The sequence below is a fragment of the Apis florea genome, unplaced genomic scaffold (assembly GCF_048593485.1).
Source record: "Apis florea isolate Af1SG1 unplaced genomic scaffold, ASM4859348v1 contig_3587_pilon, whole genome shotgun sequence".
NCBI classification, from domain to species: domain Eukaryota; kingdom Metazoa; phylum Arthropoda; class Insecta; order Hymenoptera; family Apidae; genus Apis; species Apis florea.
Genome location: NW_028256789.1, coordinates 3562514 through 3589673, shown reverse-complemented (window position 1 = coordinate 3589673; position 27160 = coordinate 3562514). Strand labels below are relative to the sequence as shown.

The 27160-nt window shown below is 46.4% G+C and overlaps 2 protein-coding genes and 1 long non-coding RNA gene across 7 annotated transcripts in view; 2 read left to right on the top strand and 1 right to left on the bottom strand.

Annotated features, from left to right (window-relative positions):
* The window catches only part of LOC100866718 (uncharacterized), a 271606-nt gene that overhangs the window by 4851 nt on the left and 239595 nt on the right, over positions 1-27160 (top strand). For all 5 annotated transcript variants that reach the window (XR_015294145.1, XR_015294144.1, XR_015294146.1 and 2 more), the window contains exon 2: positions 15843-15868. This is a non-coding gene — a long non-coding RNA (uncharacterized LOC100866718). The remainder of the gene's footprint in view (positions 1-15842; positions 15869-27160) is intronic.
* Positions 23214-24758, top strand: LOC147656585 (uncharacterized). The gene is made up of 3 exons (XM_086914252.1): positions 23214-23473; positions 23632-23934; positions 24069-24758. The coding sequence occupies exons 2-3, from the start codon at positions 23845-23847 to the stop codon at positions 24348-24350; spliced, it is 372 nt and encodes a 123-aa protein (XP_086770378.1). The 5' UTR covers positions 23214-23473; positions 23632-23844; the 3' UTR covers positions 24351-24758.
* On the bottom strand, positions 24787-25494 carry LOC100866795 (uncharacterized). Its single transcript, XM_003690810.4, has 2 exons — positions 25116-25494; positions 24787-24987 (listed from the first exon to the last, which is right to left on the bottom strand). Exons 1-2 carry the CDS (start codon positions 25383-25385, stop codon positions 24787-24789), a joined length of 471 nt encoding a protein of 156 aa, XP_003690858.2. The 5' UTR covers positions 25386-25494.

The following is a 27160-nucleotide window of genomic DNA, read 5'->3' as shown; positions in this document are numbered from 1 at the left end:
GCATTTTGTCGCGTGGGGCCCCTCGAGGAAATTTTCAAGAGGCCCCCTGTCACGTTCGTATTTCGAAGATACATAGATAGGTAGAGAGAGGGGCGAAAGGTGGCGGTGTTGGTCGCGATGGGTGGTCGGTAGGGGGTGGTTGCTCTGCTAGAACGAGAAGAACGCGAAGTCGGTAGGGGGAGAAGAGTTTTCGCCGCATTCGGTACTCCTCCGGCTTGGAAATATTTCCGAGGATTCAGCGAGTTTATTAAGGCTATTCAGAGCGCGTCTGCCTCTGAGACAGCATTGTGGATACAATTTAGTCTTATTCATCCCTTCGCGGATGTCTAAATATTTTCAACCCCCATCCCACACCCTTCGTCTTTCTTTCCCTTCCTCGCTCTTTGTGGATCGCCTTCTGCTTCTCGTTTCTCTTTCTACGGCTTCTATAAGACCTGTCCTGACTGGCGCCACGCACCCCTTTGCCATTGGCGGCACATTTGAGTCTCTTCAACCTCTGCAACCAAGAATCGTCTCAGCCTCGATTTCAGCGCGTCCACTATCAATTTTACGCCATCTTTCCGTTCGAACGTTCGGAAGAAACGAGAAGAAGAATCGAGGATTTTTTTTTTTTTTTACAAGCGACGATAAAGAATATTTGTAAAGATCGATCAAGAGACGCGATCGCGGAACGCGAAAATTGACGTATACGATATTTATGAAGAAAGAAATAGGAGTTCATTTATCGAGCGTGGCGATAAAAAAATCGCTCGCAGACGACGACGACGACGACGACGACGACGCTTCGATCTCGGACAGTCGAAAGGTTTCTCCGTCTTGCTCGGCTATTCCGAAGCGTTCAACCAGCGCCGATGCTTCTCGTTCCCTCTCTGTTCACCGGGTGAAATTAATTTTCCAACCTTCCTTGTTCCTCTCCCTTCGTTTCCTGGCCCTCTCCTCTCTCTTCACCGTTGGTCTCACTCGAAGCACGGTCGCGATGAATCCTTCGACATCAAACGATTCTTTCTCGAGGCGCGGCTCTCGGCGGCCATTGTCGCGGTGGATAACGCGTTATGTAAAGCGGGTTCTTCTCCCAGTGCCTCTCACCTCCCTTTCGTTCGTTGGACGGTTTCGCACAGTCCCGGACAATCAAAGGAATCCTATCTTCGTCCAACAATACCGCGGCCCCCGCCTGGCCGATAGCTTTGTGAATCCTCGTCCTAACAACCACCACAAAGATCACCGCGCTCGAATTTCGCGCAAACGCCGCTTCCTCGCCCGTGAACTTTTTATTTGTCCTAACGATCGTCGACGTGCCATTTCGATCGTTTCTTCGATCGTGTTTTCACGCTCGAGAGAGAACTTTCCCCCCCCTCCTTCGAAAATGAAGAAAGAGGAGATTTTGAAAAATCGTTCGTTTCGTAATTTCGTAAAATTTTACGTACGATCGATCGTATCGTATCTCGATCCGCGAGATTAGAGTACGCGAGAATCCATTAGAGTGGCGCGTAATGTTCGCGCGAGACCGCAAAGTCCTCGACGGATGGTTGGGAAGAAAGCTTCGTCGATGATCAAGAAAGTCGAAATATTAGAAAAATGAAAGCGTGGATGGACGCTTTCCCTCTCTCGCTGGCCCTCCTCCTCCTCCTCCTCCATCATCCATCCATCCCCCTTCTTTTCTCGAGCGGAGGGAAGGACTCTGAGGATTCCGCCACTCTTTGAGTCACTCTCGCTTCTCGCATTGTTTACAGAGTGATGAGTCTTCACACTGGCGCGAGTGCGCCTCTTTCTTTCTCCCTTTCTCTCGATCCGTCTCCCTCGGTCCCATTTCATTCCATTCTTCCGCGTTCCCGCCATTGTTCCGCCGTTCCTTTTATACGGAATAAAGTATCAAGCGACCCAGCACAATGTACCCCTGTCTTTCTGGGTTCCCTTTATCTCTTTCTCTCCTCCGCTCTCCTCCAACCCTCCCTTCGCCCACCCCTTTCGCGAAATCTTTGTGCTATCGTCGCTCCTCCAGCCGCGTGCAAGATCGCTTTGAACGTCGCCGATCGTTTCTCGTTCATCAAACGACAGGACTTGAAAAGAAATGTTCCTGTTGGTTGGCAACATGCTTGGCAAACCAAACATTCGTCCCGCGGTTACGTTCCCGTTATTATTTCGCGATCGATGAACCATTTCTTTTTTTCTTTTTTCCTTTTTTTTTTTTTTTTTTTTCCTTAGATCGTTTTTTAATTAGTTGTTTATCGTTAATCCTTTCGCTGCCGAAGAAAGAGATAAATGCGACGCTTACACGATATATCGTATCGTATATGATGCTGCAAACAAGATATCTGGACGGAAATAAAGTAGATATTTTTGTAAAAATTGTATCGTATCATCATTACGTATTGTACGATACTTTCCATACATTTCATAGGAAATAAAAATAAGGGATTATAAATAACTATATATAAATACGAAGCGTAAGTCATTTTATCGACGATAAAAATCGACTTACAGATCGATTTATTTATTCCAAATTTTCGAATCAAATATATTTCGATATGTGATGAATATAAGAGGTATCTCGTCCGAGGTAGCATCGTATATCGAGATAATTTTTCTTCGGTATCGAAAAGGTTAATAATAATGATCGAGTCAGAAGAGAAGAAGAAACGTTTCGTTGTTTTCGAAAGAAAAAAAATTTTCTCCTCAGTCGGTTTGAAACGCGTTTCCAGACATCGCGAATCCACGAAAAACTATTTAAATGCAAGTGTTCGCAACTCGTAACGTCCGTGTCGGCGAAAGAAACTCGCTTCCCTCTACTCCTCTCTGCCCCACTTGGTTTCTCCACCTTTGCCAGATCCTGTTGGATTCGCGGCCCGCGCGTAAAGAAGAAGATCCTTCCTTCGATCCCCTCGTGTATCAGCTCCGTTGGGTGCACCGTGCTATTTGCTAATAAGAATCTTTTCAACCCGCACCCGATCTTTGCAAAAAAGCCTCGCGAGTGGCGCACACAATTCGTGCAATTTAATGCGTCTCGGTATTAATTAACAGTCGACTCCATTCACGCCCTCAAGACGCGCCACGGTTTATTCTTATCTCGTCGATACGCTTCTTTTCATCCTTGTGCTATTAATCATCGAGCCGAGGGACCTCTCTCCATCTCTCTTGTATTAAAAAAAAAAAAAAAAAAAAAAAGAATCACTTTGCAAAGAAATTCGATTTCGAAATTATTTTTCTTTTTTCACCGTTTAACGGTGGGGGAGATCTCGTATTCCATCCGAATACGAGAAAAATATTATTAGGAGAAAATTTTATTAGGAGATATCGACGCGTGGACGCAATAATTGCACTTATCGTTTCGCTTAATAAACCGACGCCCTATCGCGTAACAAAGGAAGGGGAGCGGATCGCGTTTCGAAGTCATCCCCAGGGATGACTTGACCGAATCCACAGTCACGCAGGGGGAACTGAGAGTTAGGGAGTGTGTCGTACACGCGACCAATGAAAGTCAAACTTGATCGATGTAACGGAGACAGGAAAGGTGATTTGTCCTGTTGGTGGAAAGCCACGCTATTGTGCGGGGATATAAATTTCTTTTCGAAAATTCCGATCGAATTCTGCCTGATACGATCCTCCCTTCACCTCCCCGCTTTCTTCCCGAACTTTGCCTTTGTCCGTTCGTTTGTTGGGTCTCAGGCAGGCGTAGTAGGCGTCACCTCGTTCTTCGCGCGGAAAACCGAGACGAGGATGATCGTTTCGCCGATCTCTGGGAGCGAAGCCGGGATCGTTAATTGTATCAAACGCGTGGAATCTTGGTGCAGCTAGTGGCAATTGAGCCCCACTCGAGCGTAAGTAGGTGATCGGGCTACGGAATAACGAAAGGAAGAATCGCGGAAAGAAAGGACGGGGGTGCGAGAGAAAGACGGCTGGAGCCGCGAAGAAAGGGGGAGGGAGAAAGAGGAACTCTGAAGAGACGACGCACACGACGTCGGGGCGCCCGTGCCGGTACATTCACGTACACGACGCTGCGTGACGTCACCGCATTGTTAGACGAGCAAGCATTGTAGTCACTATTGTGAGTCTCCGCCATTATTCTAAGACAATCGTCCGACACAATGAGACGGACGGGAGGATGAGTGGGGCGGCCGATTCTCTCTCTTTCTTTCTCGCTCCACACCCTCCCCCGCCCGTATCATCTCTCTTTTTCTCTCCCTGATCCATCTTCCTGCGTGAAGTTACTCTCTCTCTCTCTCTCTCTCTCTACTCGTGCCACTCCGTATTCTTTTAGCCGGTCATTGCAAAGTGGGCGATCTTCTTCTTCTTCTTCTTCGTCTTTCTTTCTTTCCTTTCCTTCTCCTCCTTCCCTGACTGCTGATAGCTGCATATTTGATTCGCGAGGAGAATTCGCGACGGTGTTTGGGCGCGGATGATGGCGGATGATCTCGTCTCGAACGGGATTACCAGAATTTTCCACGCGATTTGAGAACAAGCGCGACAAATGTTTGGAAGAAGAATCGAGAGAAACGAAGCAGCAGGAACTGGTTTTCGATATATATATATATATACACACACGTAGTCTTTTCATAGTGGCGAAGTTGGTGGCGGGAATGAGAAAGGAAAATGGAGAAAGAATGGTCGGAGATGTGGTGAATGGAGGAACGATGCATTGAATTCCTGTTACTCCGGGGGGACGATGATTACGGGATTAACAACGGCCGCAAAAATACAATGCGGAAGAACTCGAGCGAGTCTGCGAGAGTGGTCGTCTAATCGAGTCAGCGCAATTAAACAAAGTCGTCCCGTGAGGTCGCGACATTCGCGGATAGCTTCCCCCCCCCCCGTCCCCCCCCCGCCTCGCGCAGCTCGATTCTCCGGCTCCTCTCCCTCGTTCTTTGCGGCTCGTCGTGGAAGTGCAGGGGATGAAAGGAGAACAAGAGAAGTACAGACAATAGATTCGGCTCGCCGGTGTGTTGGTGGCGCTGCATTGTCGCCCGGCATTGTTGCGGCCCGGTTATTGTGTCGCTGTTTTGTGACCGATCGCAAGGTGGCGTGCCTCGTGTGCACGAACCCAACCACCTCGGCCACGATCGTTAGGCACGTTCGCGATTATTCGGAGAAACGATCGTTCGACGATAAACCGGCCTCGAAAGTCGCCTCCCCCGGAAGGTCGTCGCGGAGCGAACCAGCGACACAAAAGTTTGCGGATCGAGCTTTTTCTCCTATTGACGGCCCTCGCGGAATAAATGAAAGAGGAGAGGGAAAGTCGGCGGGGGATGGGGATCGCCGCTCTATTCCTCATCTCGCTTCGTTTCGTCTCGGCTTTTCGAGTAACAATCGTTTCGATGATGTATTCTTTCCCGATCGCGAGCATCATTTTCTTCGCCTCCCTCGCCTCCTCCTCGACTTTCTCCGCTCTCCCCGTTGCCTTCTCCCCCCGTTGCCTCCAGAATCTCCTTCCGCGGAGGAGAAAGACTTCGTTGAGAGGCCGAGAGGATGCGAATTAACTCGTATCAAAGAAACCGTGCTGTAAGATTAGTCAAAGGGGAGGAAGACGCGTGGCGATGATGGGGGGTGGGGGGGGGGGAGAGGGGCGAAGAAAAGAAAAGAAGAGAAGAGAAAAGAGAAGAGAAGAAAAGAAAAGAAAAGAAAGGAAAGAAAGGAAAAGAAAAGAATCTCGATGTAGGAAAAGTTAGAACGTTGGATAGAGATAAGGAAAGGAAGGAGGAAGGGTGGGCGATACGGTGGTTGTCCTAAGGCTGTAAACTAAGGCGACCGCGTCGCGCATCCTTAGAGTGGCTGCACTTTGAGTGCGCAACTCGGTGGTGTGCCGTAGCTGCTGCAGGCGGCGTAGAGAAGGCCATTGTGAGGCCCGAGCACGGGTATTCACGGGAATGAATGCGCCCTCTGGAGCGACACAGTCTCAGATGTAAGACACAAGAAGCATAAAAGAGTTGCCATTATGCGAAGCTTAAATAACAGGCGCGCGCTCGCCAACTCTCGCGCACATCGACGCTCGCTTAAACACGGACTCGCGGCTATCCGTGTAAGCTGTGTTACACAAAGAAGCAGTTGCATTCTACGGCCGGGGAATTTCTATGGACTGTTTGTGGCGCTCCTGCCTTGTACGGCCACTTCTGTCCTCGGTGCCTTGGTCTTTCCCTCTTCAGAACTTCTCCTTTCCTCTCCTCTTTGGATTCTTCTCTTTTTCCTCATCGTCTTCTGCCGTCGTTCCTCCTTCTTCCCTCCTTTCCCTCCTTTCTTCCTCCCCCGTTCCTCTTCTCTTTCTTTTCTTATATACCTTTTGGCCCTTTCCTCCTCCTCCTCTTTCTTCACCACTTTTTTCCTTTTCTTTTTCTCTCTTTTTCTTTCTTTCTTTCTCCCTTCCTTCCTTCCTTCCTTCCTTCCTTCTTCGGGCCCGAGTTCGCTCGCTTTCTTAGTTTCGAAGAACGACACTATCGCGATCTCGTAGACACATCGTCGAGACGCATTTTTCTTCGAGCGAAAAGGTAAGGAGAATTCGCTTTTTTGTTCTCCATCTAACCGTGCGTCGTACTCGTGCCGTGTTGCCTCGCGGTAACCGCGTTTATATAAATGCTAATTATGGAGAGAAGGTGTCGCTAGGGGGAAGGGAAACCTAGGATTCGTTCTTTTTCGAAACGTCGCGTTTTTACGACGAAACTAACTGGAATTTTCGTTACGAGACGTTCGTGTTAAGACGCTCTGGTAAATCGCGAACAAGTCGGGCATCGATTAATTTTTTTAAGGATTGAGGAAAAAGAGAGAGAGAGAGAGAGAGAGAGAGAGTTAGGTATTTTACGTCGAAAGGAGAGAAAGAAGAAGAAAAAGAAGAAGAAGATAGAAATGGAGGAAAGATCGCGATACGCGCGATTACGAATTAGATCGATAACACGGCGCAACGATACGGGCTCGTAGAGATTCGAGAGCAAGTAGAAACAACAGGTGCACGCCAGACGAGCGGGCTGCTAACACCGAGGTTTCGATCGCTCAACCCCTTGACTCGCAACCCCTCCAGAACTCGCGGTTATGTCAGGCGTTGGCCTCTGGCATTGCGGTAGGTTCCACGCGTTACTCTCGTCCCTGATCTCCGCTCTGATCCCTCCGGTTTATTCTGCATAGCGGTTACACGCTCACGTTTCATCCCTCCGTTTGATAATCCAATCGTTTTAACGGGATTGTCCGCCCTTAACGACACCTTCCTTTATCGAAATATGCAATTCGGCAATTTCGGTAAAAGAATCGTTTTTCGAATCACTTCTCTTTCTTTTTTTCTTTCTTTCTTTTTTTCTCTCGCGTTTTCATCACAATTTCATTCACCACACTGGAATTCTGATTTGTATTCCATTGTTGTTGTTGCATCCACGAAACTTTTTACTCGCTTTTCGTATGGTAGGAGAGGATTAACTTACGCGGAGTTGCTATTGTTTCAAACTTAAAATAACCCACATCGAAGCATGCAGGTGTCTTTTTTTTCTCTCTCTCTCTTCTTTTTTTTTTCCTCTCTCTCTCTCCCCCGTTCTCTATATACGCCAACGGACGAGAGTCGATGGTGTAATGTGGGTGGTGGATCGGGTAGGTGCGCGCGCCCTTATTCGACTCTTTTGTCTAGGCGTCCATTCTCTGGCACATTATCAGGCCTATTGTCCCTCACATTGTTACCCCTACCCCGCCGTCTCATTGTTTTGCAATTTCCCCCACTTAACCGATACGACCGCCCCACCAACATCCCTTTCCTCCGTTCTCCTTCCCGTTCTCTCCGCTAACCACCCTCTATACTCCTTCGTTTGCTCCATTGCACCGATCCTTTCCTCTATCCACCATATTCCACCTTCGTCGTCGTCGTCGTCGTCGTCGTCGTCGTATCCTCGTACGTTCGAGATACGAGACGTTCTTCTCTCTTTCTTTCTTAAAGAAAGATTATTTAAAATGCGCGCGATGAACGAGAGATAAAAGATTCTCCCGCTCGTACGAAGAGAAACGAAGAGATTCGGAATCGGAATCGATTCTCGCGATAACGAAACGATGGACGATATATACGATCGATTCGAAATATTTTAAACGCTTTGGAGAACGCGTTTTGTCCTTCGTTAATTTATTAATTTTCTACGCATCGTTTGATACGTGGGGGAGGGGGAGGGGGGGAGTGATAAAGCGTAGGACCGCCACACCACTTCGAATGGGAACGAAAAGAGATGTGGGGAGGAGGGGTAGGGGAGAATGAAAAAAAAAAAAAAAAAAAAAAGGAACGTGACGACCGGTGGTTCGCGCGGTAATTCCTCGACGCCAGCGGTGAAGGGAAAGTTTCGAAACGAGAATTTCAGTCACCGCAGCAACCAGAAAGGACGGATGCCTGGAAAACAATAATTAGGAACGCCCGGTGCGCGAATCCGTACAACGTTCAGTTGAGAATATATTTCCGAGCTTTCAGCTCACTCCCTCACCCTCTGTGTCTTTCTCCGCTGCGCCACTCACCCCTCCCCTGGAAGCCCTTGGAACTCCGTAAAATAGACAAAAGCTCCGCTGCCGAACAATTCGTCTATTCTACTGCGCGGTTACGAGCGAACGAGCTTGAGCGTATAACATATTCGCATGGACTCTCTCTCTCCCCCTCTCTCTTCCCCCCTCCCTCCCTCCCGTATCCCCTCTACTTTGCCACCCCATTTTCCACCCCTTTTATCCAACACCAACCCACCAGTCCTCCTCCTGCTTCTCCTACTCGATCCCTTTTACCCGGCGATCGTCCTTCATCCTGTGCGTGTGACCGACGACACTGGCATCCATACACGTCCCACTGCACCTGTGTATACCTTTTCATCCCACCACCCTATTCTGTCAGTCAGTGCAGTTTCCAACTTTTAACAGGTTCCTCTGTCGGCAAACGTGGCTATTTGCGTCCTCCTACCTACCTTCCCTACTTGATTCCATCCAGTCTTTAGATTAGCCGATTTCACTGCTCTCGCTTATCACTTGGAAATTTGTCGATTTTTTTCCCCTCTATCTTATTTTATTTCGATCATTTTCCTTTCCCTGCCCTGCCTTCCCCCCTCTTTCATTATTCCCCTGATTTTGAATTTATCTATCGGTTTATCCTTTCGCAAATTTCGCAAATTTCAGTTTTAAACCGAATTTTGAATCAGACCGGAAAATCGTTGTTTGAAGGGAGGAGGGAGAGGGGGGAGGGAGAGAGAGAGAGAGAGAGAGAGAGAGAGGGGGTAGATGAGAGTCGTAGTTAGAGACACAGAGAGAAGTTCGTTGGCGCGAACTTTCTCTCGGATCGGCGAGAGGGTGGCATTGTACGGCCGGAAACGAGGGAAAAAATTCAAATTATTCCGGCAGGCATTTAGGCTTTTTCCGCGACGAGTTACGACAGCGCCGGTTAAATTTGCATCGGCAGCTTATTCAGCGTCGTGAAATCTGGAAATCTCGAGCAGCAACCGCGCGCAAGCTTTCCGCGAGAGGACTCGCATTGTACGAGTCGCATAGAATTCGAACGCTCGCCTCCTCCACTTCCCCCCTCTCTATGTTATTTCCTTCCTTCCGTTTTTCTTCTTCCCTCTTTTCTCCTCCCCCCTTTTCCCTCTTTTTTCTCCTCTCTTCTCGTTAGCAGTCTCTTTTTATTATAATATACGCGGCTATAATAAACGCGATGTATCCCGACACATGTTCGCGGCGGAAGAAGATTAACAAGGGTGACGCGTAGAGTATCGACATTGGAATCAGAAGGCTTTCGCTTTGAACGAGCGTATCGGGCATTCGTGATTGGTATTTTCGTGACGCGTATCACGGCGCCTCGTTTGTCACATTACGAGTACATTACATCGACTTTTCCCCTCCGGCACGCCGCGGACGCGCGTGCTACCGTGTGCAACGGAATTATGCAGCCCGATGCATAATTCCGTCGATGCTTTCGCGACCACCACTGATTCGTTGGCGCGGTTCTGAACCGCAATCGCTCACGACGTGCACACCGATCAGCGCGTGCCGCGCTTCCTCGTTATCTTCTCGAACCGCGACGCCGCGCTGCACCGGGGAAGATGCTCTCGGATCCGAATCTCCGAAACGAATGCGAATCGTGCGACCAGCTTCTTTCTCGTCGCGATTTATTTTTCGTCCGATTGAAACGAATTGCGTAGACGAATCATCGAACTGTCTCCTCGTTTCGAAACAACGATGTCTCATAGCCGGGAGCGTGTATCGATGCGTACGCCAGATACCTGTTCCGCACGCGTCCCATCCCGTGTTTTCATCCTCTCGGTAGAACTGGTTTCAGGAAGTTGGCAATGCAATTTCAATGATGAATACCCCCGTCGAACGATGGAATTCCGATCTGTCCAGAGGGTCTAAATACGCGATCTTTCGTGACGTATTCGCCGGATGGAAGCGGACGGTCCTTGGGGAAATAATCATCAAAGTTTCTGGCCGAATATCCGGGATTAAAAGGGAAGTTGGTAAAGGTTTGAGCGGCGTTCCCGTTCGGCTCGGTGTCATCGAATCGATCGTCAAATTCGACAAAGGTGGCAAGAGGGTAACAAGGAAAGGGTGGATTTCGGGGGTGGTGGTTATGGTAGTGGTCTGGTAACAATAGGTCGCAGTGGTAGTAGTAGTGGTGGTGATGGTCGCCACAATGCCGGGTTGCCTGACTTCTTTGCGTGTCAAATGACTGAAAAGCCGTGGGGAGTGCACGGGCGGGGGTTGTGGGTGGACGAGGCGGATGGGGGTTGCAGGGCGGGTACACGGTGGTATGAAAGGCGTGCTTTGTTTGGAAACAATGCCGATACTCGGCTACATCCTCATCTCCATTCTTCGCCTTGACGCAGCGCCGCTCCGAAAAGGGTTGCCTTTATTCATCCCTGATTAAAGTTATAGGTTATTTTCGCTCTGTTTCGCGGGGAAATACTTTCGAAAATTTTTCACCCCTTCCCTCCCCCTCCCCGTCTTGCCGCATCTCTGTCAATCCCGGTTTCGAAATCGGATCGGGCCTGGAATTGTCCATCGATGCGAATTCCCCCCTTCTGAGTGGATAGATAATCGAGTCTCGAAGCGATAAAAAACGAGTTGAACGATTTTAAAGATTTGGATCCATTCGATCCATCGTTTCCTTTCACACGCTCAATTAACACCAGTTGCGAGATATTCGAAGCTTGTTGCCGCGAATACCCTTCGAATTCGATCGATCCCAATCTCCTCGACGCTCCAACACCTGTCACTCGCATCCGTACGAAATATTGAAATTCAAATCGGCGCCCCCTCCCTCCCCGCGGCGCATTTTTACACGTTATCGCGTACATCGATTATCGAACGGCGGCGTGATTTCGAGGACGAGACGGACTAATAAAAAGTGGGTGGTGGTGTGGTGGCTTTAACGGACGAGTCGTGACAAACGCATCTAATTCGCCGGGACAGAGTTGCTGCACGTCTGTCGGACTCGGTCTGTCGGAAATTCTCCGCCAACTCTCCCCCTCCCTCTCTACCCCACGTTTTCTGGTTTCAAAGGAAGAAGAGGTAAGCCCCTGGTCCGGGTGAGTCCTGGGTGGAAACCGGGAAGAGGAGACATCGGCGAAGGAAAAGCTCATAACAAACTATTGAAAAGGCAACGAATGAAAAATCAATGGGCGGGTGGGCACGGGCCAGACTGGTCCGTGGGATGGGATATCTATATATATATATATATATATATATATATATATATATATACGCGGAAGGGAAAGCTACAGGGTGGAAGTTGGGAGTGGTTTGGTGAATGGAATATTATTGGGGCATCCTTTCACGCGGACTCGACGGAAGCTAGAAGACCTCATCTGGCGAGCTGTATGGATGCTGTGTTCGCCCCGGCAATGCCGCCTATTGAACCGTTGCTTATATATGTACGTATTTACACACGCTCGTAAATACATATACATACATACATATATATATATTGCACGCACACGTGGCTTGTTGCACACATCCTCGTGTGCGTTACCAACCAACCAACCAACACCTCTTCCTCTTTTCTCGTGTTGAGTCGCCGCCCGTGTGTTTACACGTACGAAATATCTATAAATGCGCGTGGGCCCCCTCCCCCTCCCCGTCACTGTGTGGGTGTTCTTACATTTCATGATTTATCACGCAGCTAGCTTTCAACGGGCCTCAAAGCGTCCTGAAAGCGCGCAGATTGATAAAAGAAATAATAGAGGACGCGAAATAGAGGGACTCGATCTGATACGAGGAAAGAGTGCGAGAGGGTGGCGGCTCTCGCTGGGAGCGAGACGGATGGATCGAGGATGAGAAAGGATCGAGGGAAAAAGAGATAGAGATTCCGAGCGATGAAACGACGACGACGACGACGACGACGACGACGACGAGGATGAGGGATGAGAAGGAAAGGGGAGAGAGGGGGATGTCGAACACCGTTTCTGTTCAGCCCTGAACAGGGGTGGTGGTGGATCCTTTCGATACGTTTCACCCTCCTGCATCCCTCCACCCTTTTTCCTACTCGATTGCGTGTCTTTATACTCAACTGGCACGCGTGCCTCTCCTCGTTCTTCCAACCCTCTCCTCTCCCCCTCCCTCTATCGTTCCAGCGATATCTAAACCGTGCACGGCTCCTTTTTTGCACGCTCTTTTCTCTCCTCGTGAATCAATCCGCGATACGACTTCGTATCGGTTGAGAAGAAAATCGGGCGATCGAAAGCGATCGACCACGTTCGATCCCATCCCATCTGTTTTTCCACGCGAGAGAGTTAATCGTTTTCTCAGGAAGGAGGAGGTGGCGGCGGCGTTTGCCTTAAGGTGCGCGTGCGGCGAGAGTGTGGCGGCGTATGAAGACCAGGGGATAAAGGGAGAATGCGTGGGTGGCGGAGAAACGAAAGGCGCGGACGGTTGGAAAGTTGCAAATGGGATGAAAGGGGACGGCAGCTCGAGCGAGAGATAGAGAGGGAAGAGGGGAAAGACAAAAGGGGTGGTAGAGAACTGTGAATCCCGTGGCAGCATTGTCACTCCATTCGCCGGGGTTGCAAAGCCGGGGCGGTTCCGATGCCACCACTTCCACTGCTTTTACCACCACTACCACCACCACCACCACCATCGAGAGCACCGCGCTCGCTTCAACCCCGCGAGCTAACCTTGTTTTACTGCCGTCTTCCGGATTGTCTACCGAATCCGGACCGAACCGGTTAATTACTCGTTAATGCACCGCGTTCCGATATTATTATTTTCGGACCCGAGTCGTTAAGCTTATCGTCAAAGGATTACTCCAATCCCCGCTCCCCTAATTCTCGACGTAGAGAAATTCTCGCAGAGAGAATCTTGATGCGCTTTTTTTCGCGAGCGTATATATTTTCACGAGCGTGCCTCGTATCGGAGTTCGAGACGATGTGACGATGGAGGAAGAAGAAAAAAAAAAAAAAAAAAGAAATGAAAATAAAAGAAACAAAGAGCAGAGTATGACAAAAGTATCGTTAGGGATGGATGTCCCCCTTGAAAGGGGCGACTTTCGACCCGTTCTTCCATTATCGGATCGTCAACCCTTCATCGGGGTCGTTAAAGCTCTCCTATGGAAGGGAGCAATTCGAACGAAGCGATTTATCATTATCTCGATAACCTGGAGGAAGATAAGACGGTTGACGCCCGCGAGTGTTACACTCGTGTAGGGTCGGTTGTATGATTTACCGTTTCCTGGGCGCATCTGCTCGCTTAATTAACGTTTCTCCGATGCCATTTCGTAGATAGGTATCAACAGCCGCGCAGCGCTCGTTGGCGCAAGCGTTGGGCCACGTTGAAAGATGTGCATAGCTTGGAAATGTCAGCAGTCGATGTAATTGTGTTTCGTGACGTGGTTTATTGCCGGGCGATAAAATTTACCGGCGATGGGGGGATTCCTTCCCATTTTCCCAGCCTCCATTTGATTTATACATACATGTTTCCCAGTTTTATTTAATCAGTCAGCCTCGCAGCAGCGTGTTTCGATTTATATTTTTTAACTGGACACATACGAAAAAAAAGGAAATAAAAAAAAAATAATAAAAAAAAAAGAGATAAAAATATAAATAAAGGCACGAAATATCCTCGCGTCTGACAACTCTAAACGGTTCTGGCAACATTCAAACCCTGTAATTGTTGTCGATAAATCGTGTAGCTTTTTTCCCTTTTTTTTTTTTTTTTGTTTTTATTTCTCGTTTTTCGGTTGTGCGTGTACAAAAAAAAAAAAAAAAAAAACAATCCGTTAGATAGTTCACGATCAATGAAACGCGGATCTTTTTGGCCCATCCCGTGCGCGCATCCCGAATTCACCCCGACGATACTGTGTTTACACCACCACCACCACCACCACCACCACTCCTCTCCCCCTCCCTTCTGCCGATACGCGTGGATGCGCGTAAAGTGAAAACTTCTCGAAATAATGGGCGCCTGACCTCATTTTTCAATGGCTCGTGTATCGACTCGCGGTGCACGTGGTTTAGGGTGATTACACGCAGGCTAGCATATTGCGCGATCGTAGGGGTGGATCTACTGGAACCCGCGTATGGGGGCGTGGTGTCGATTCGATGGTGCGTGCCGAGATTCACCCTCCGTCGTCGATCCCCTTTTTCCTACCCGCCTTCCATCCTTCGTTCCTATCCTTTCCCCAAGATGTTCCGCTCTTCTCTTCGACCTTGTTATCGATTCGTTATCCGTCTATTCGTTACGAGCAATAAACGAATACGAATAGATTATTTCCCGTGCGAGATTCGCCGAAGAAAACGCAACGAAACCGAATGGAAACCGAGTCTCTGACCATCAAAACGCGATAACGTGGTTGATCTCTTATCCTCGTAGAATTTTCGGCCTGTGTATCTCCTTACGGACCTCTCGTTGAGATCGGTGCATCCCGCTAAGTGCGCCCGTAATCACCTATTAACGTTTATCGAGTCGGCGAGATTGAGTCTGATTCCTGCAGACAGAGAGAGAGAGAGGGGGGGGGGAGGGAAGAAAGGAAAGGAGTGCCGGATGAAAGGAGGGGAAGGAGAAGAAGGTGGTACCGAAGCAGAAGGAGGATGAGTCGGGAGGTGGCTGGCGAGGGTTGAATGGTTTAGAAGCAGGGGGTGTATTGTACCGAGCATTGTCTGCCCCATTGTGTGACATCACGGCCCGATAACTGCCGATAAGACCGCGGCAATGCTCAGCTTGTGTGCACGTGTACGTGCGGCCATTTGTGTGTTTGGCCGCGAGAGAGGGAGAGAAAAGGGGGGGAGAGAAAGAGAAGAGGCAAATACGAAAGAAATATAATGTAGTAGAGGCTATAGACGGTCGTAGTCGCCCGTAGGGAGAGAGAGGATGGCTGATGGAGGTCGAGTGACTTTGCGGGGTACTCGCCCCTTTATTCTTCCGATTCCCCGTTCCTCTTCCGCGGATCGAAATCGCATGCCGCTGCTAAACGCTCGTCCTTCTCCACGTACTTCTCCACGTCCCTGACGACGATAGAACGCGAGCCTCCTCCTACACTTTCCAGTTTATTAGAGAAAGTGGATCCGGACGCGGTTACGTGCCGGTCCAATCTCCCGATTTCCCTTCGCTCCCTTCCAAGGAACAAAGTTTTTTTTTTCTCCAATTCTCGAGTCGTTGGAGGGAGAGATTCGAAGATCGTGATGGACAGATATTTTTCTCGTTGTTGTTGAGAAGCGCTAATCAAGCGGCCCGATTTTATCCGTTCGAGGCGTTCGAGAGAATCCAAGTTTGATCGCGAAACTTAACGCCATTGACTTGGCGCGAAACCTGCCGCGTTCTAAAAGGCAGACGAGGCAGGCCTGTGCCCCGTCGTCCGCTCCAAATTCCCGGCAATTTCTACAACTTTGCTGCTTAACTCCGCCGGTCTCATTAGGACGTGATTTCTGTTCCAGGTGGAATCTCGGAGGCCCGTGGCGCGGTAAGTGGCACTTTCGCCCTTTTCATTCCAGACAGAGCCGCGGGTGAGTAATCGTTTAAACCTGTGCGCCACGATTCGTTGGCATTAACGCGGCAGAGAGACAGAGAGAGAGAGAGAGTGAGTGAGAGAGGAAGAGAGGAAAAGGAAAAAGAAAGAGTGTCATTGAGAAGGAAGCACCCACCCCTACGCGCGCACCCACCCCTTCCTCCTCTTCCCGCTTATATCGAGCCAACGCAGAAGCGCGCGGTCGCGTGGCCGAATATGAATAACAATCACAAACTATATACACCCTTCCCTCGCGTATAACGCCCGTAATATATGTATACGATGCCCTTTACGAGCACGGGCATTTTTATGTTAATCAGCCAATCGGGGGACCGGCCTTCCCTTCCTTTCGTGTCCCTCCTCCCTCTCTTTCTATTGTAAACAGAAATCGTAGCACGAATTTGTTCCACGACGGAGGAAAATGAAAAGAGTAAAACGTAGTAACGAGGAAGATCTCTCGCGAGGGGGTGCACGCGTGGATCAAGCCTGATGGACGATATAGAATAGAACGATCGACCCGAGTTTAGTAGGATTCTTTCTCCGAGGGAATCTTTTTTTCGCGTTAATATGAACGGATCTGAAAATTTGAGTGGTAAATATATATATATATATAAAGGAATCTGGATTTATTAGCTCGTTATCGATTATTTGTTTCGACAGAGGACGTATTGTTAAAATATTCGTACAATTTTTGGCACATACGAAGGGAGGATCTGCCTTCCAAGGTTCTCTTTTTACCGCACACATCGTTACATTCGTCCCAGTTTTCCCGATTTCTTCGCAGCGACGCGATCTTTCTTTCAATCCGCGCCGCGTCTTAGTTGCGCGATTTTCGCTCGGTTTCAATGGCGAACGGTTCGAATATTCGAAACATGGCCAGTTTCTTGTTGTTGGAGCAGGAGCCATTCACGCGGATTTCTTCATTGGCGTCTGAGGTGTATATATATATATATATATATAGAAAAACGTTGGGCCGCTGAACGTTAGGCGAAATAGAGAGGAGCGGACGCCGCGGCGCGCGCGTTAACCACCGCTTCGCTTATTGTACAACGATTTGTACGGATTTCAGTTCTTTTGGTGTGTGGGCGCGTGTACACGCAACGCGCCCGCTTCGAATCGCCTCGTCTTGAGAGCGCGTTCTATGCCCTCCCGCGGGAGAGGAACAGAGGAGAGGGATGTGTAAATACAGAGACAGCGGGCAGGAGCGAGACGCGGATAGACGGGGGGAGAGGAGCGAGAGAATCGCGAGGAGGAGCAAGATAGAGAGGGAGGAAGAGAGAGGAGAGCGAGAGAAAGAAGATCGTGGCTGGCCGTTTTGTGCGCGCCGCGCAAAAGATGCCTTTGAATCCTTAATTCCCTTTGAAACTCTCATTCTGGGAGCAAAATGGCGAGAACGAACCGTATTCTTCGGTTGAATGACGTATTGAGCGAGTTTTGTATGCCGTTGCGTCCGCGTGTGGCTCATCCAGAGCCTATGCCTGCTGCTTATACGTAATACGTTCGCTCTTTTCTCTTCCTACGTTTCTTGCTGCGAAGAAGAGAGGGCCCGCAGCATTGCTCTTTTCTTCTTTCCCTCCCTCCCTCCCTCCCTCTCTTTTTTTCCTCCCGATTTTTCTAACCTTCTTCTTTCAACCTTCTTCTTCTTCCTTCCTCGCGTTACTCGCGTCGCGAACACGTTTATACATATTTCGCGAAATCCATCCTCGTCCCCTTACTTCGTTCTTCGTTTCGGCGAGAATCGAATCGGAATTATTTTATCGACGAGTTTATCCTCGTTGCTCGGATTATTATTAGGCTATATATTCGTCTCGGATAGATTTGTCCGTGTTTCCGTGTAATCGTCTTCGTTACGTGGATGAATATAAAAGAATATAAAAGAAGGAGAGCGGTGGAAAGAGAAGGGCGGGGGGAAGGAAGGGCGCGAGATACGAAAGTGACGGGAAGGGTGGGTGGATCTTGCGGACTTAATCGGGCATCGGGTGCTTTCCTTCGCGAACAATTGACGTCTGACTTTGACGTGCCCTCCGACACTTTCTCCAACTTCTCTCTCTCTTTCCCCGACCCTCTTTGTTCGATGGGGAGACGACAAGTCGGCGGAGACCTTGCTCGATCGATGGTCCCATCGTTTCCTCCACGATCCTCGCGTGACTCTCTTTGTCCGACCGCTTCCGCGAACTCATTTTAATTAATGCCGAAAAACGTGATTTTCCATCCCCACGGGGTAAGGGAGAGATTTCCCTTGGCGCGGTTCCCTTAAGTCGGTTCGATTCTCGTTTCGTATTCTCGACTCGAGAACAAGGCTTTTCCAAGGTTTGCTCCGCTTTGGAAAAAGTATTTTCGCGCAAGCGAAATTTCTTAATTTCTCCCCGAAGAGAAAGAAGTTGTTTCTCGCCTTCGAAAGGGCCTTCCCCCCCCTCCCCCCTCCCTTTTTTCTTCTCTCGTTATTTTCCGAACAATTCTTGCCGCGATCCTTCCTTTCGCAACAGAAGGAATAGTAGATTGGCTCTCTTCAGTTTTTCATCATCGATATCGCGGGGTGGAACTTTGGAAATCCGAATTTCGAAGGAAACGTCGCCGATTCTTCGCCTCGGCGAAGCTCGAGGAAGGGGGGAATGCGGCGACAAAATCTTGGTTGTTCCCCGCCAAGAATTCCGCATTATCGGCCGGGTTTCTCGCGGATACAATTTCCCAACACAATTTTCTTTTCAGTCGCCCCCGAACGAATCTAGCCTGGGATGGTGGATGTTGGGTGGCAAATGGCAAAGGAGGGGAGGAGGGGGGGGCGAGAGAAAGAGAAAGAGTTAGCTTTGATGGAGGGAGGGGGAGGCAGAGCAGCGCGCAGCCCATATTCGTGCATTGTGGCACGTTCCATCGCGTTCTCAACTGAACTGAACTCGACTCAACAGTGGAGGACACAATGGGCGGTATGAATAAGTATAACAGACAGACACCGGTACAGACAGACACAGGTAGCTCAGGCCGCAGTATGTGAATGAGGAACCCATTTGATAACACGCCTCCACAGCCACCCAGGTCCATTGTGTCGCTTCCTATTCAGCTGCTCTATGCCCTCTTCTCCTCCTATCTCTCCCCTCTTCGCCTCCTTCGCGCACCCCCACCGCCTCTGCCTCCGCCTGCTCTTCCTCACCCCTTCACCCGCTATCTTCCCTCCCCTCCTCCTCCTCCACTCGTTCGCCTCCGATATCGCCACGGAAATCTTATCCTATCGGGGCGGCCGCCCTCTTCGTCGTCGCCTACCTTCGTAACGCGCGAAAAATCATGGGGGCACCCCGTCGTTGTTCTTCCCCTCCCGAGCTTCCGTGGTTCGCAGGTGGTTGTCACCTCGAACGTTATTCCGGATCCATCCGTCGTATCCGGAACCTTGATCCGTCGCGTTCAAAATTTCAAATACGATCGTCGTAGTTGTTAGCAGGGAAAGCTACTTGCTTTCGTATCTTCTTTCGTATATACCGATTCTTCGTATATCGGATATCCACTTTTATCGAGGAAGAGAAAACTCAAACGCTCAATCAATCAAACGCGCGAGATTTGCAGTTTACGTTACACGATTCACGTTCGGAAGAAATCTTCCGAAAGGGATAAGAAGTCGTAAGAATTTTCGAGGGAATCACGAGGGAATCGAGTCGATTCGATGTCGATCGATTCCTTCGACGAGAAATCGTAGGAAATCTCGCAAATCGCATTCGGCTTAGATCCGCGGAAGTCGTAAAAAAAAAGGAAAAAAAAAAAAAAAAAAAAAAAAACTTGGCATGCACGACGAATCAATCGAACTAACGCGCGAGGTTACGGCCTGGTTATCCGTGTACACGTGTACACATGTTTCACGGATACGGAAAAGCGAAGCAATTTCGATGCGGTTCTCGCGACGACAAGCTGCGCGGATTTGGGACGATTCGGTCGATTAACGGTCGACGATCTAAAAATCGCGGGGGGTGAACGGCGCGCGGATGAAATTGAGAAGTTGGAGCGCGAGTCAACTGGTCGGAATCGAATATTTATCCAAATTGTAATATTTAAGCGAAGTGGACAGATATTTCTGGGGGACGTTGAAAGCGAGTTTCCCAGCCGCATTCGTCGGTCGGTCCGAATCGATTTTCTAGTCAATGCCGGAGCGGACCAGCAACAATGCTCCGATTTTCGGGATCTCGCTAGCATAAATAGCAAATAGCGAAGGTCCTGTAGATGTGTGGTTCCCGTGGACCAACCGACGAACTATCCCATCGTGCTCTCCCTCTCTCTCTCTCTCTCTCTCTCCGGCTCGCTTTCTGTACGTACGTGTACGTTGTACACCGAGTACCGACAACAATGAGGCAGAGACAAAGGCCAGGTACAATGCTGATGTTGAACTCGACTGATTTCGACGATTTTTGGCCTTTGCATGTGCATCGCGCGTTACTCGACAATGATTCCCGCATACGTAATCATCGCTATGGGCAGGGAAGGCTGGGGAACACTCGCGAGGCAGTGGCTCTCACACGCGCCCTCTTTTTCCCTCCCCTTCGTTTTCGAAACCCGTCCGGGTCCCGTCCCTCGCGGGAGGGGGGACGCTCGCTTTTCAATTTTCCTCTCCTCCAACTAACGCCGCGCGCTAATCCAACAATGACACCGCGGACCCGTTTATCGGTTTAAATACCAGCACCAGGCCGGATGATGAGGATGATGATAATAATTGTAACCGATACCCGATTTATACCCGCAATCAGCCTCCTCGCCTCGCCATCACCCTCCCCCTCTAATCAACGGCGGTTAATGCCTAAATAGGCGGTACGGCCTATTTAAATGTGATAATTATTATCGCGGCCCATCCCCCGCTTAACATTCGACCGATCGTTTCGCCGTTTACCCGACCATTAGTTTATAGCCCATTCAGTACATAGCCCGTCCAGTTTTGAAGAGGAGAATCGACGCGTGTGAATCGAAGGATACACCGGCGATCTTTCACGCAACCCCCTTTTTCGAGAAACGCGAATAAACGCCGCGATATCCCTAGCTTGGGGGACTAGTTGTTGGGACGCGCGATATCGGAGACGAGCGTGCCCCATTGGAGAGGGAGCGGCGGCGCGGCTTAGCACGATTCTTTCGCGAGGCTTTTTTCGTGGATCGCGAGCGAAAGGGGGGCCGATCGATTGAGCACCCCTGACCGCACCTGAATAGATACATTGTGCCGGGGCAGCCTATTGACGGCCGATTGTTCCCTCAACAATAACAACAATATCTGAATAGTCGTCGTGCACATCTCTCGCGCGCGTTGCACGCAGCGCCCACCCACTCGCGCGTGCATGCGTGCGCGCCGCATCCCCCCCTCCCCCCTCCCTCCCTCCCCCTCGCGCATCCCTTCACACGCTCGCACGTCGCTCCCTTCACGCGCGTCGCGCACACACTGCCGTTGCGATACAGCATCTCTCGAACGGACACGGTTAAACGGTTAACGGGCCTTTGTGCGCGCGCTCATCCATCGTCCCATCGTCTTGGGTAGGGATCGAGGATCGATCGAGGATGATGCCATTTTCGATTTCGTTTCGATCGCATCTAAGGGAAAAGCAATTTCAACGAGTTTCAGTTTCGTTTTATTGAAATGTAGATTCGAGAGAGATGTGCTGGTTGAGCTAGTTAAATGGGAGATTTCTGTAATTCTGTAATAATCGTTATTGGTGATTTCTGTTCGAGGGATTCGTTTTTGTTCTTCGAAATTCTTATTTCTCACGAAAAGTTTATTTTAAAAGTTAGTATGTATGTACGAGTATGTATTCGTGATAATGTAATTTATATCTGTATTGTGTATCATCGGTACCACATCTCTCATGATCGTAATCTTTCCACGTATTTTTCGTGGATTCGTCGAAAGTTGCTACGCGAGGAAGGATACGTTTCTAAAGGATCGAAATCGTTGACGGGGACTCAGACTTTTTTTTTTTTTTTTTTTGGAAACTGAAACTTCAATTTCGATTCGTTCGTACAAAAATTGCGCGAATTGCGCGAATAGATAGTAAAAAAGGTATACGGGGAATGCATACGATAATGAATGAAAATCGTATGCTTAACGAGCATTAGTTAAATAATTGAGCGTAACGTGGCGTCGTTATAAAATATTGTTTATTACCCGCTTATAAACAATGGTCAGTGAAAGACTCTAGTGAAATAGCTTCGGTACAATTACAATAATACTCTGTGAGCGCGCATTACATTTATCGTGAAAATGTATAAGCCAATTATAATTATAGCGCACTGGTCGATTGTTCGTAATATTATAATAGGTTGTGCTATGTCGTTCGCAACACAAAGAGATGTACTTAATGGAATGCTTATTAATAATTCTATCCGCGAAGAAGAAAAAAGAAAAAAAAAAGAAAAAAGAAATTCACGGATAAAATTTCCAAATTTGATATCGATACGTGTTATACGTGTTGTACAATTTGATTGGAAGATGGAAAAATTTCTTTGCGCTCTGTATACGGTATAGGATATCGATATAGGATATTTCTTTTTAAAAGATCGTTGACAATTTCTTTTTTTTTTTTTTTTTTTTTTTTTAAACATTCCCTCACGATGAATCTAGCCCCGCCCCCCTCCCCCCAAATTTACCCTTCCTAATTAATTAATTACAATTAAATTCATTCTTGCAACGTATTGGTATCACGTGTTTCCGTACGTTTTGTAAAAGGAAAAAAAAAAAAAAAAAAATTAGCATGCTTCACTTAGAATCGCTCGATGAAATATTCTACTTAAAAAAAAAGAAAAACGTTAAACAGGGGAATTTTCCAGCCTAGTCGATCATTGCTTATGCACAAATTGCATAGCTGTACGATCCGCCCTGTTCAACGTGTATTATACATTACCTATATTTATTTACAAAGATACGCGATGTAGTAGGGATCATCGCAGCCCGTTACCGGCCATATAATCGATATAATTTCGACGAGGGGATTTACGATTGTCAGATACACAATGTTAAGCAAAATGTGATTAATGCGTGAAATAAAAATTGACACAATTGTCACAGTACGAGTAAAGCGTGAAACAAAAAAATGAATGCGTCAGCGAAGAATAAAAATATCGCAAAAATTTTTGAACAAATCTTCAAAACCGATTATGTATCTGACAATCGATCATTCGGCAATCAGTACGGCACCAACGCGCGAAAAAAAATGGAAATATAAACTTTTTACATTTATAGGATTCTCTTTTCGAATTTCGCGTTGATTATTTATTTGTTATAGAATTTTCGCGTTCCTTTTTTTTTTTTTTTTTTTTCTCTCTCTCTCATTACCGCCAAAAGATCAATGTTTCTTTTTAATGTTTCCTCGAGAAACGCGGTGTATGTGTATGCGCGCGCGCGCCTGTGCGTGTGTGCGTGTGTGCACCACTCTATGTACATTGTCACTGGTCTCTCTCTCTCTTTTTTTTTTGTTTTTTTTTTTGGTTTCACTTCGTGAATTCGAGCCGGCTGCCGCTTGTCTATCTATTTATGACAGTTAGTTGTTCGCAACGTCGTTCTTCTTGTCGGTTGTTTTCAACGTCGATGTCGACAGATTAAAACAGGTATGGCGATGGTTCGCAGAACCCACAATCTGTGCACATTCTCTGTGTGAAAGAAAGAAAGAAAGAAAGAAAGAAAGAAAGAAAGAAAAAAAATATTCGAGCGTAAAGAGAATTTGAAATTTAAAAGTTTGAAAATTAATAAATTTCTCTTAATACAGTTTAACGCCTCCTACGATGTAACGTCCCGTAAACGATTCGAGTTTGTTTTGTCTCCCGATTTTTTCGACTCGTGCAAAATGGCCTAATCAAAGGAAGAGGACTGATCGAATCTGTCAAATTTACGAAGATTCATTTGGTTCTTTTCCCCCCGTATCTCGTTCGATCATTTGATTATCATCATATTGAGATAGTTGGAAAGGAAGAAATTTGCGATGCAAAATTTCTTAACGACACGCTATCGTCGAGTTCACAATAAAATCAAAGATGTTCGATTGTCGGATTTCAAGTATAAATTCTCCAAAGTACGTTAAAATAATATAATAAAATAATAATAATAATAATAATAATAATAATAATAATAATAATAATAATCTTTGAATCTTTCCTTTTGAAAAATTAATTGAACTTGATCTTGATTCGATATACTCTTTTTTAGGGTATTAAACAAATCAAAGAGTTGCGTCAACAAATCGAATCATTGCCTTTGCTGAGTAAATTCTCCGTTCTCGGCACGAAAATCACTCAATTCCCGTATCACGATTATTGGCAAAAATCATTGCCATTCAGATACTGGACGTTTGGTTTAATCGTTTGTTTACCTGTCTTTTATCAATTTCGATCCGTGGCAAAGGCTAACGCGAAATTGAGTCGTCAGAAATTGGAAATGTTCAGGCAGAATATAGAAGGACAGACGGAAAGCAATGAGATTAGGAAGTAAGGACGTATTTCACGTGGTAACGATTGATTCGAACGGAAACACACTTTCGGGAAGACAATCCTTTTGAAGGTCTCTCTAAGATAGAAGAAAGATAGAAAAAAAAAAAAAAAGTATTACGCTTTAATTATATAAGCTAAGAAGCATTAAACGAGACTTGAAATTATTCGAAATATAATTTATCGCATCAAAATAATACATAATTAATGTTTTGATAGTCGGAGCATTGAGAGTAAATCGATGATAATGACAAATCGATCGGATTTAATGATAAAGTTTAAAAAAAAAAAAAAAAAAAAAAAAAAAACAGTGATTGTCCATATTATGATATAATTGAAATGTTTTGATGTAAAATGTAAGATAAATTGTTATTGGTATTAAACGTGACGTGATTATATAACGTGAAAAGTATATTGGTCGTTTCTTTTTTTTTTTTTTTTCAATGTAACAAAAAACTCACCGTTGGATAATCTTCCGTCAATCCGAATTCGCCTAACCGATAATACACCGACCTATTCTCGACGAAACTTTTGAAATCGTATCGTGGCATCGTTGGAACTCTCATTTGCCAGAATGGCTCTCTGACATTCGCTCCCAAATTCAATATGTCGCGTTGCCTATAATAGATACGGAGCGGTAACTGAAATCAAAAATTTTCAAATTTTATCTCTTACTGTTTACTTTACTGTTTTTTCTCTCTCTCTTTCTTTCTTTCTTTCTTTCTTTTTTTCTTCGTAATAATTTTTTGTAATTAACAATCACACACACCTCCTCTTCCTTCGTTTGATCCCCCTTCTTGATCGTTTCCTCGGCGGGTGTTTCTGGTCTCGATGAAATTGGCGTTTCATCGGGTGTTGATGATTCGGTGGTGGAGGGTACGAAACTGGAGATCCCACTTGATTCACTCGCGGTACTCGGTGAAATCGGTGGATTGCCGGACAAAATTCTCAAACCTCGTTCGTACAAAATTCTTGCCCCTATGGAGGCAAAATGTTCAGGTTCTAGACCGGATAGAGGCAAGGCTATCGATAATGCCATTTCTCTTCTCTTCTTTTCTCTTTTCTCTTTTCTTTTCTTTTCTTTTATTTATCTCTTTTCAAAATCTTATTATAATTTCTCGAACTTTTTCGTCGATGTATCGAATTCTCTTCAGATTTTACCTCGATTAGAACGATCGAGACCGTTTACGACATTAACCGACAACTAACTGAAGATTTGATAGGTTCTTCTTCTTGTACAATAGACAATTCTTCATTGTACGTTTGTGTATCTTCTCTATAATAAATATACGTGTACGTATATGTATATTCAAATGAGATTGTAAATGTGAAAGTAAACACGACCTTTCAAATTTTTGAATAGGATTAGTAACGATTATATTATACAGATAATGATACGAAATAAATATTATAATTTTTTCGATTATTTAGTTTAATGAACGTAACAAGAAAGTTTAAACTTTACATCATCTTACAGATGTTTAAAAATGATCTTAATTTATTTATTGTTACTTTAATTATTGCGACATTATTCCATGTTTTATCCATTATTTTTTTCGTAGGAAAAGTGTATCAAATCTTGTTTGTTCAAAGATTTATTTAATAATTTAACAACATTCCTCTCTCAGGATATAAAGCTAGTATGGTAAAGACGTGAATGTTTTTTATCGACTAGGGGCTGGGGGGCATTGATCTTCCGTCGGTAACTGCTTGCAGTTTCAGCTTTTACCGACAAAACATTTGCCATTTATACCAGCAAAGTCCGTGTGGAAGAATATTTCTTTATCGACAGCTGTTTATACACTGGAGATAAAAAAATATATCGTCTTATTTTATACAATTTAATAGAATCAATTATCTAGAAATTGAAGTTACAAACGATTTGTTCGAATTTCAATTTAAAATTTTACTCGAAAATTATTAATTCTCCGGATCTCCATCTCTTTTGTCGATAATGAAGATTTCCCCGCACTATCCCTTCAGGTTTGTGTTGCATCTACTGGCTAATAGAGGGTTGCTAATACGAAACGTTACCACTTTTGTTAAGTAACATTTTCTCGCTAGTGCTCGTACGAACTCTCAATTACTATATAAGGATCGTTTATAGCAAGTTTTTCCGTGGTCCGGTGCTACTCAGGAAAAAGAAGATGGAATCTTTCAAAAATCCACAAATAAAAACCAGGTTTCCTACTACGGATCCTTTCATCGCCAACACACTAATCTTCGAATCGACTTCACGGAGGAGAGAAAAAGGGGGAAGACTTTCTCGTTGGAGGGGAAAAAAACGGTCTTGCGAGATAATAAAATCTAATATAAAATACTACTCTATATATATATATTCCGCGCTTGGTTGGTCCCGCTTCATCCAGTATTAATCGGTTCCTGATGGGAGGGAAAAAGGATGAAAAAAAACTTTGGAAAGTTGTGTTTTAATGCCCCTAACCACCCTTCAAGGTGCAGAAGAAAACTGGGTTTTATCGAGAAGATGGACAAAAAACTTCTTAATGGCAAATAAATAATAAAGAAGCAAGCAGCAAGCCAACCTCCAAAAAAAATCCTTCATTTGTCGACTGTAGTAGTTATCACGATTGACCACTTTTTTGAATTTTCCCATCATTTCTTCTTCTCCTTTTTTTTCTATCAAGATATTTTTTTGTACAAACCCGAGAAAGTATTCGTGCTATTTTCAATGCAACAAAATTTCCTTTTTTCCGTTGTATCGACCTTTGATGTCTCATCGATCGTTTCTCGATGAACGACACCATTGGATATCATCACGATGCAACAGTAAAATCCTATTTGTGGGAGTTTATT

Bases quoted from the DNA above. Each gene is read 5' to 3' on its own strand.
- LOC147656585 (XM_086914252.1), top strand. From the start codon at position 23,845: ATGCAAAATTTCTTAACGACACGCTATCGTCGAGTTCACAATAAAATC. The intron at 23,935-24,068 runs GTACGTTAAAAT...ACTCTTTTTTAG, and splicing joins TCAAGTATAAATTCTCCAAA to GGTATTAAACAAATCAAAGA.
- LOC100866795 (XM_003690810.4), bottom strand. From the start codon at position 25,385: ATGGCATTATCGATAGCCTTGCCTCTATCCGGTCTAGAACCTGAACAT. The intron at 24,988-25,115 runs GTGTGTGTGATT...TTTTGATTTCAG, and splicing joins ATCAAACGAAGGAAGAGGAG to TTACCGCTCCGTATCTATTA.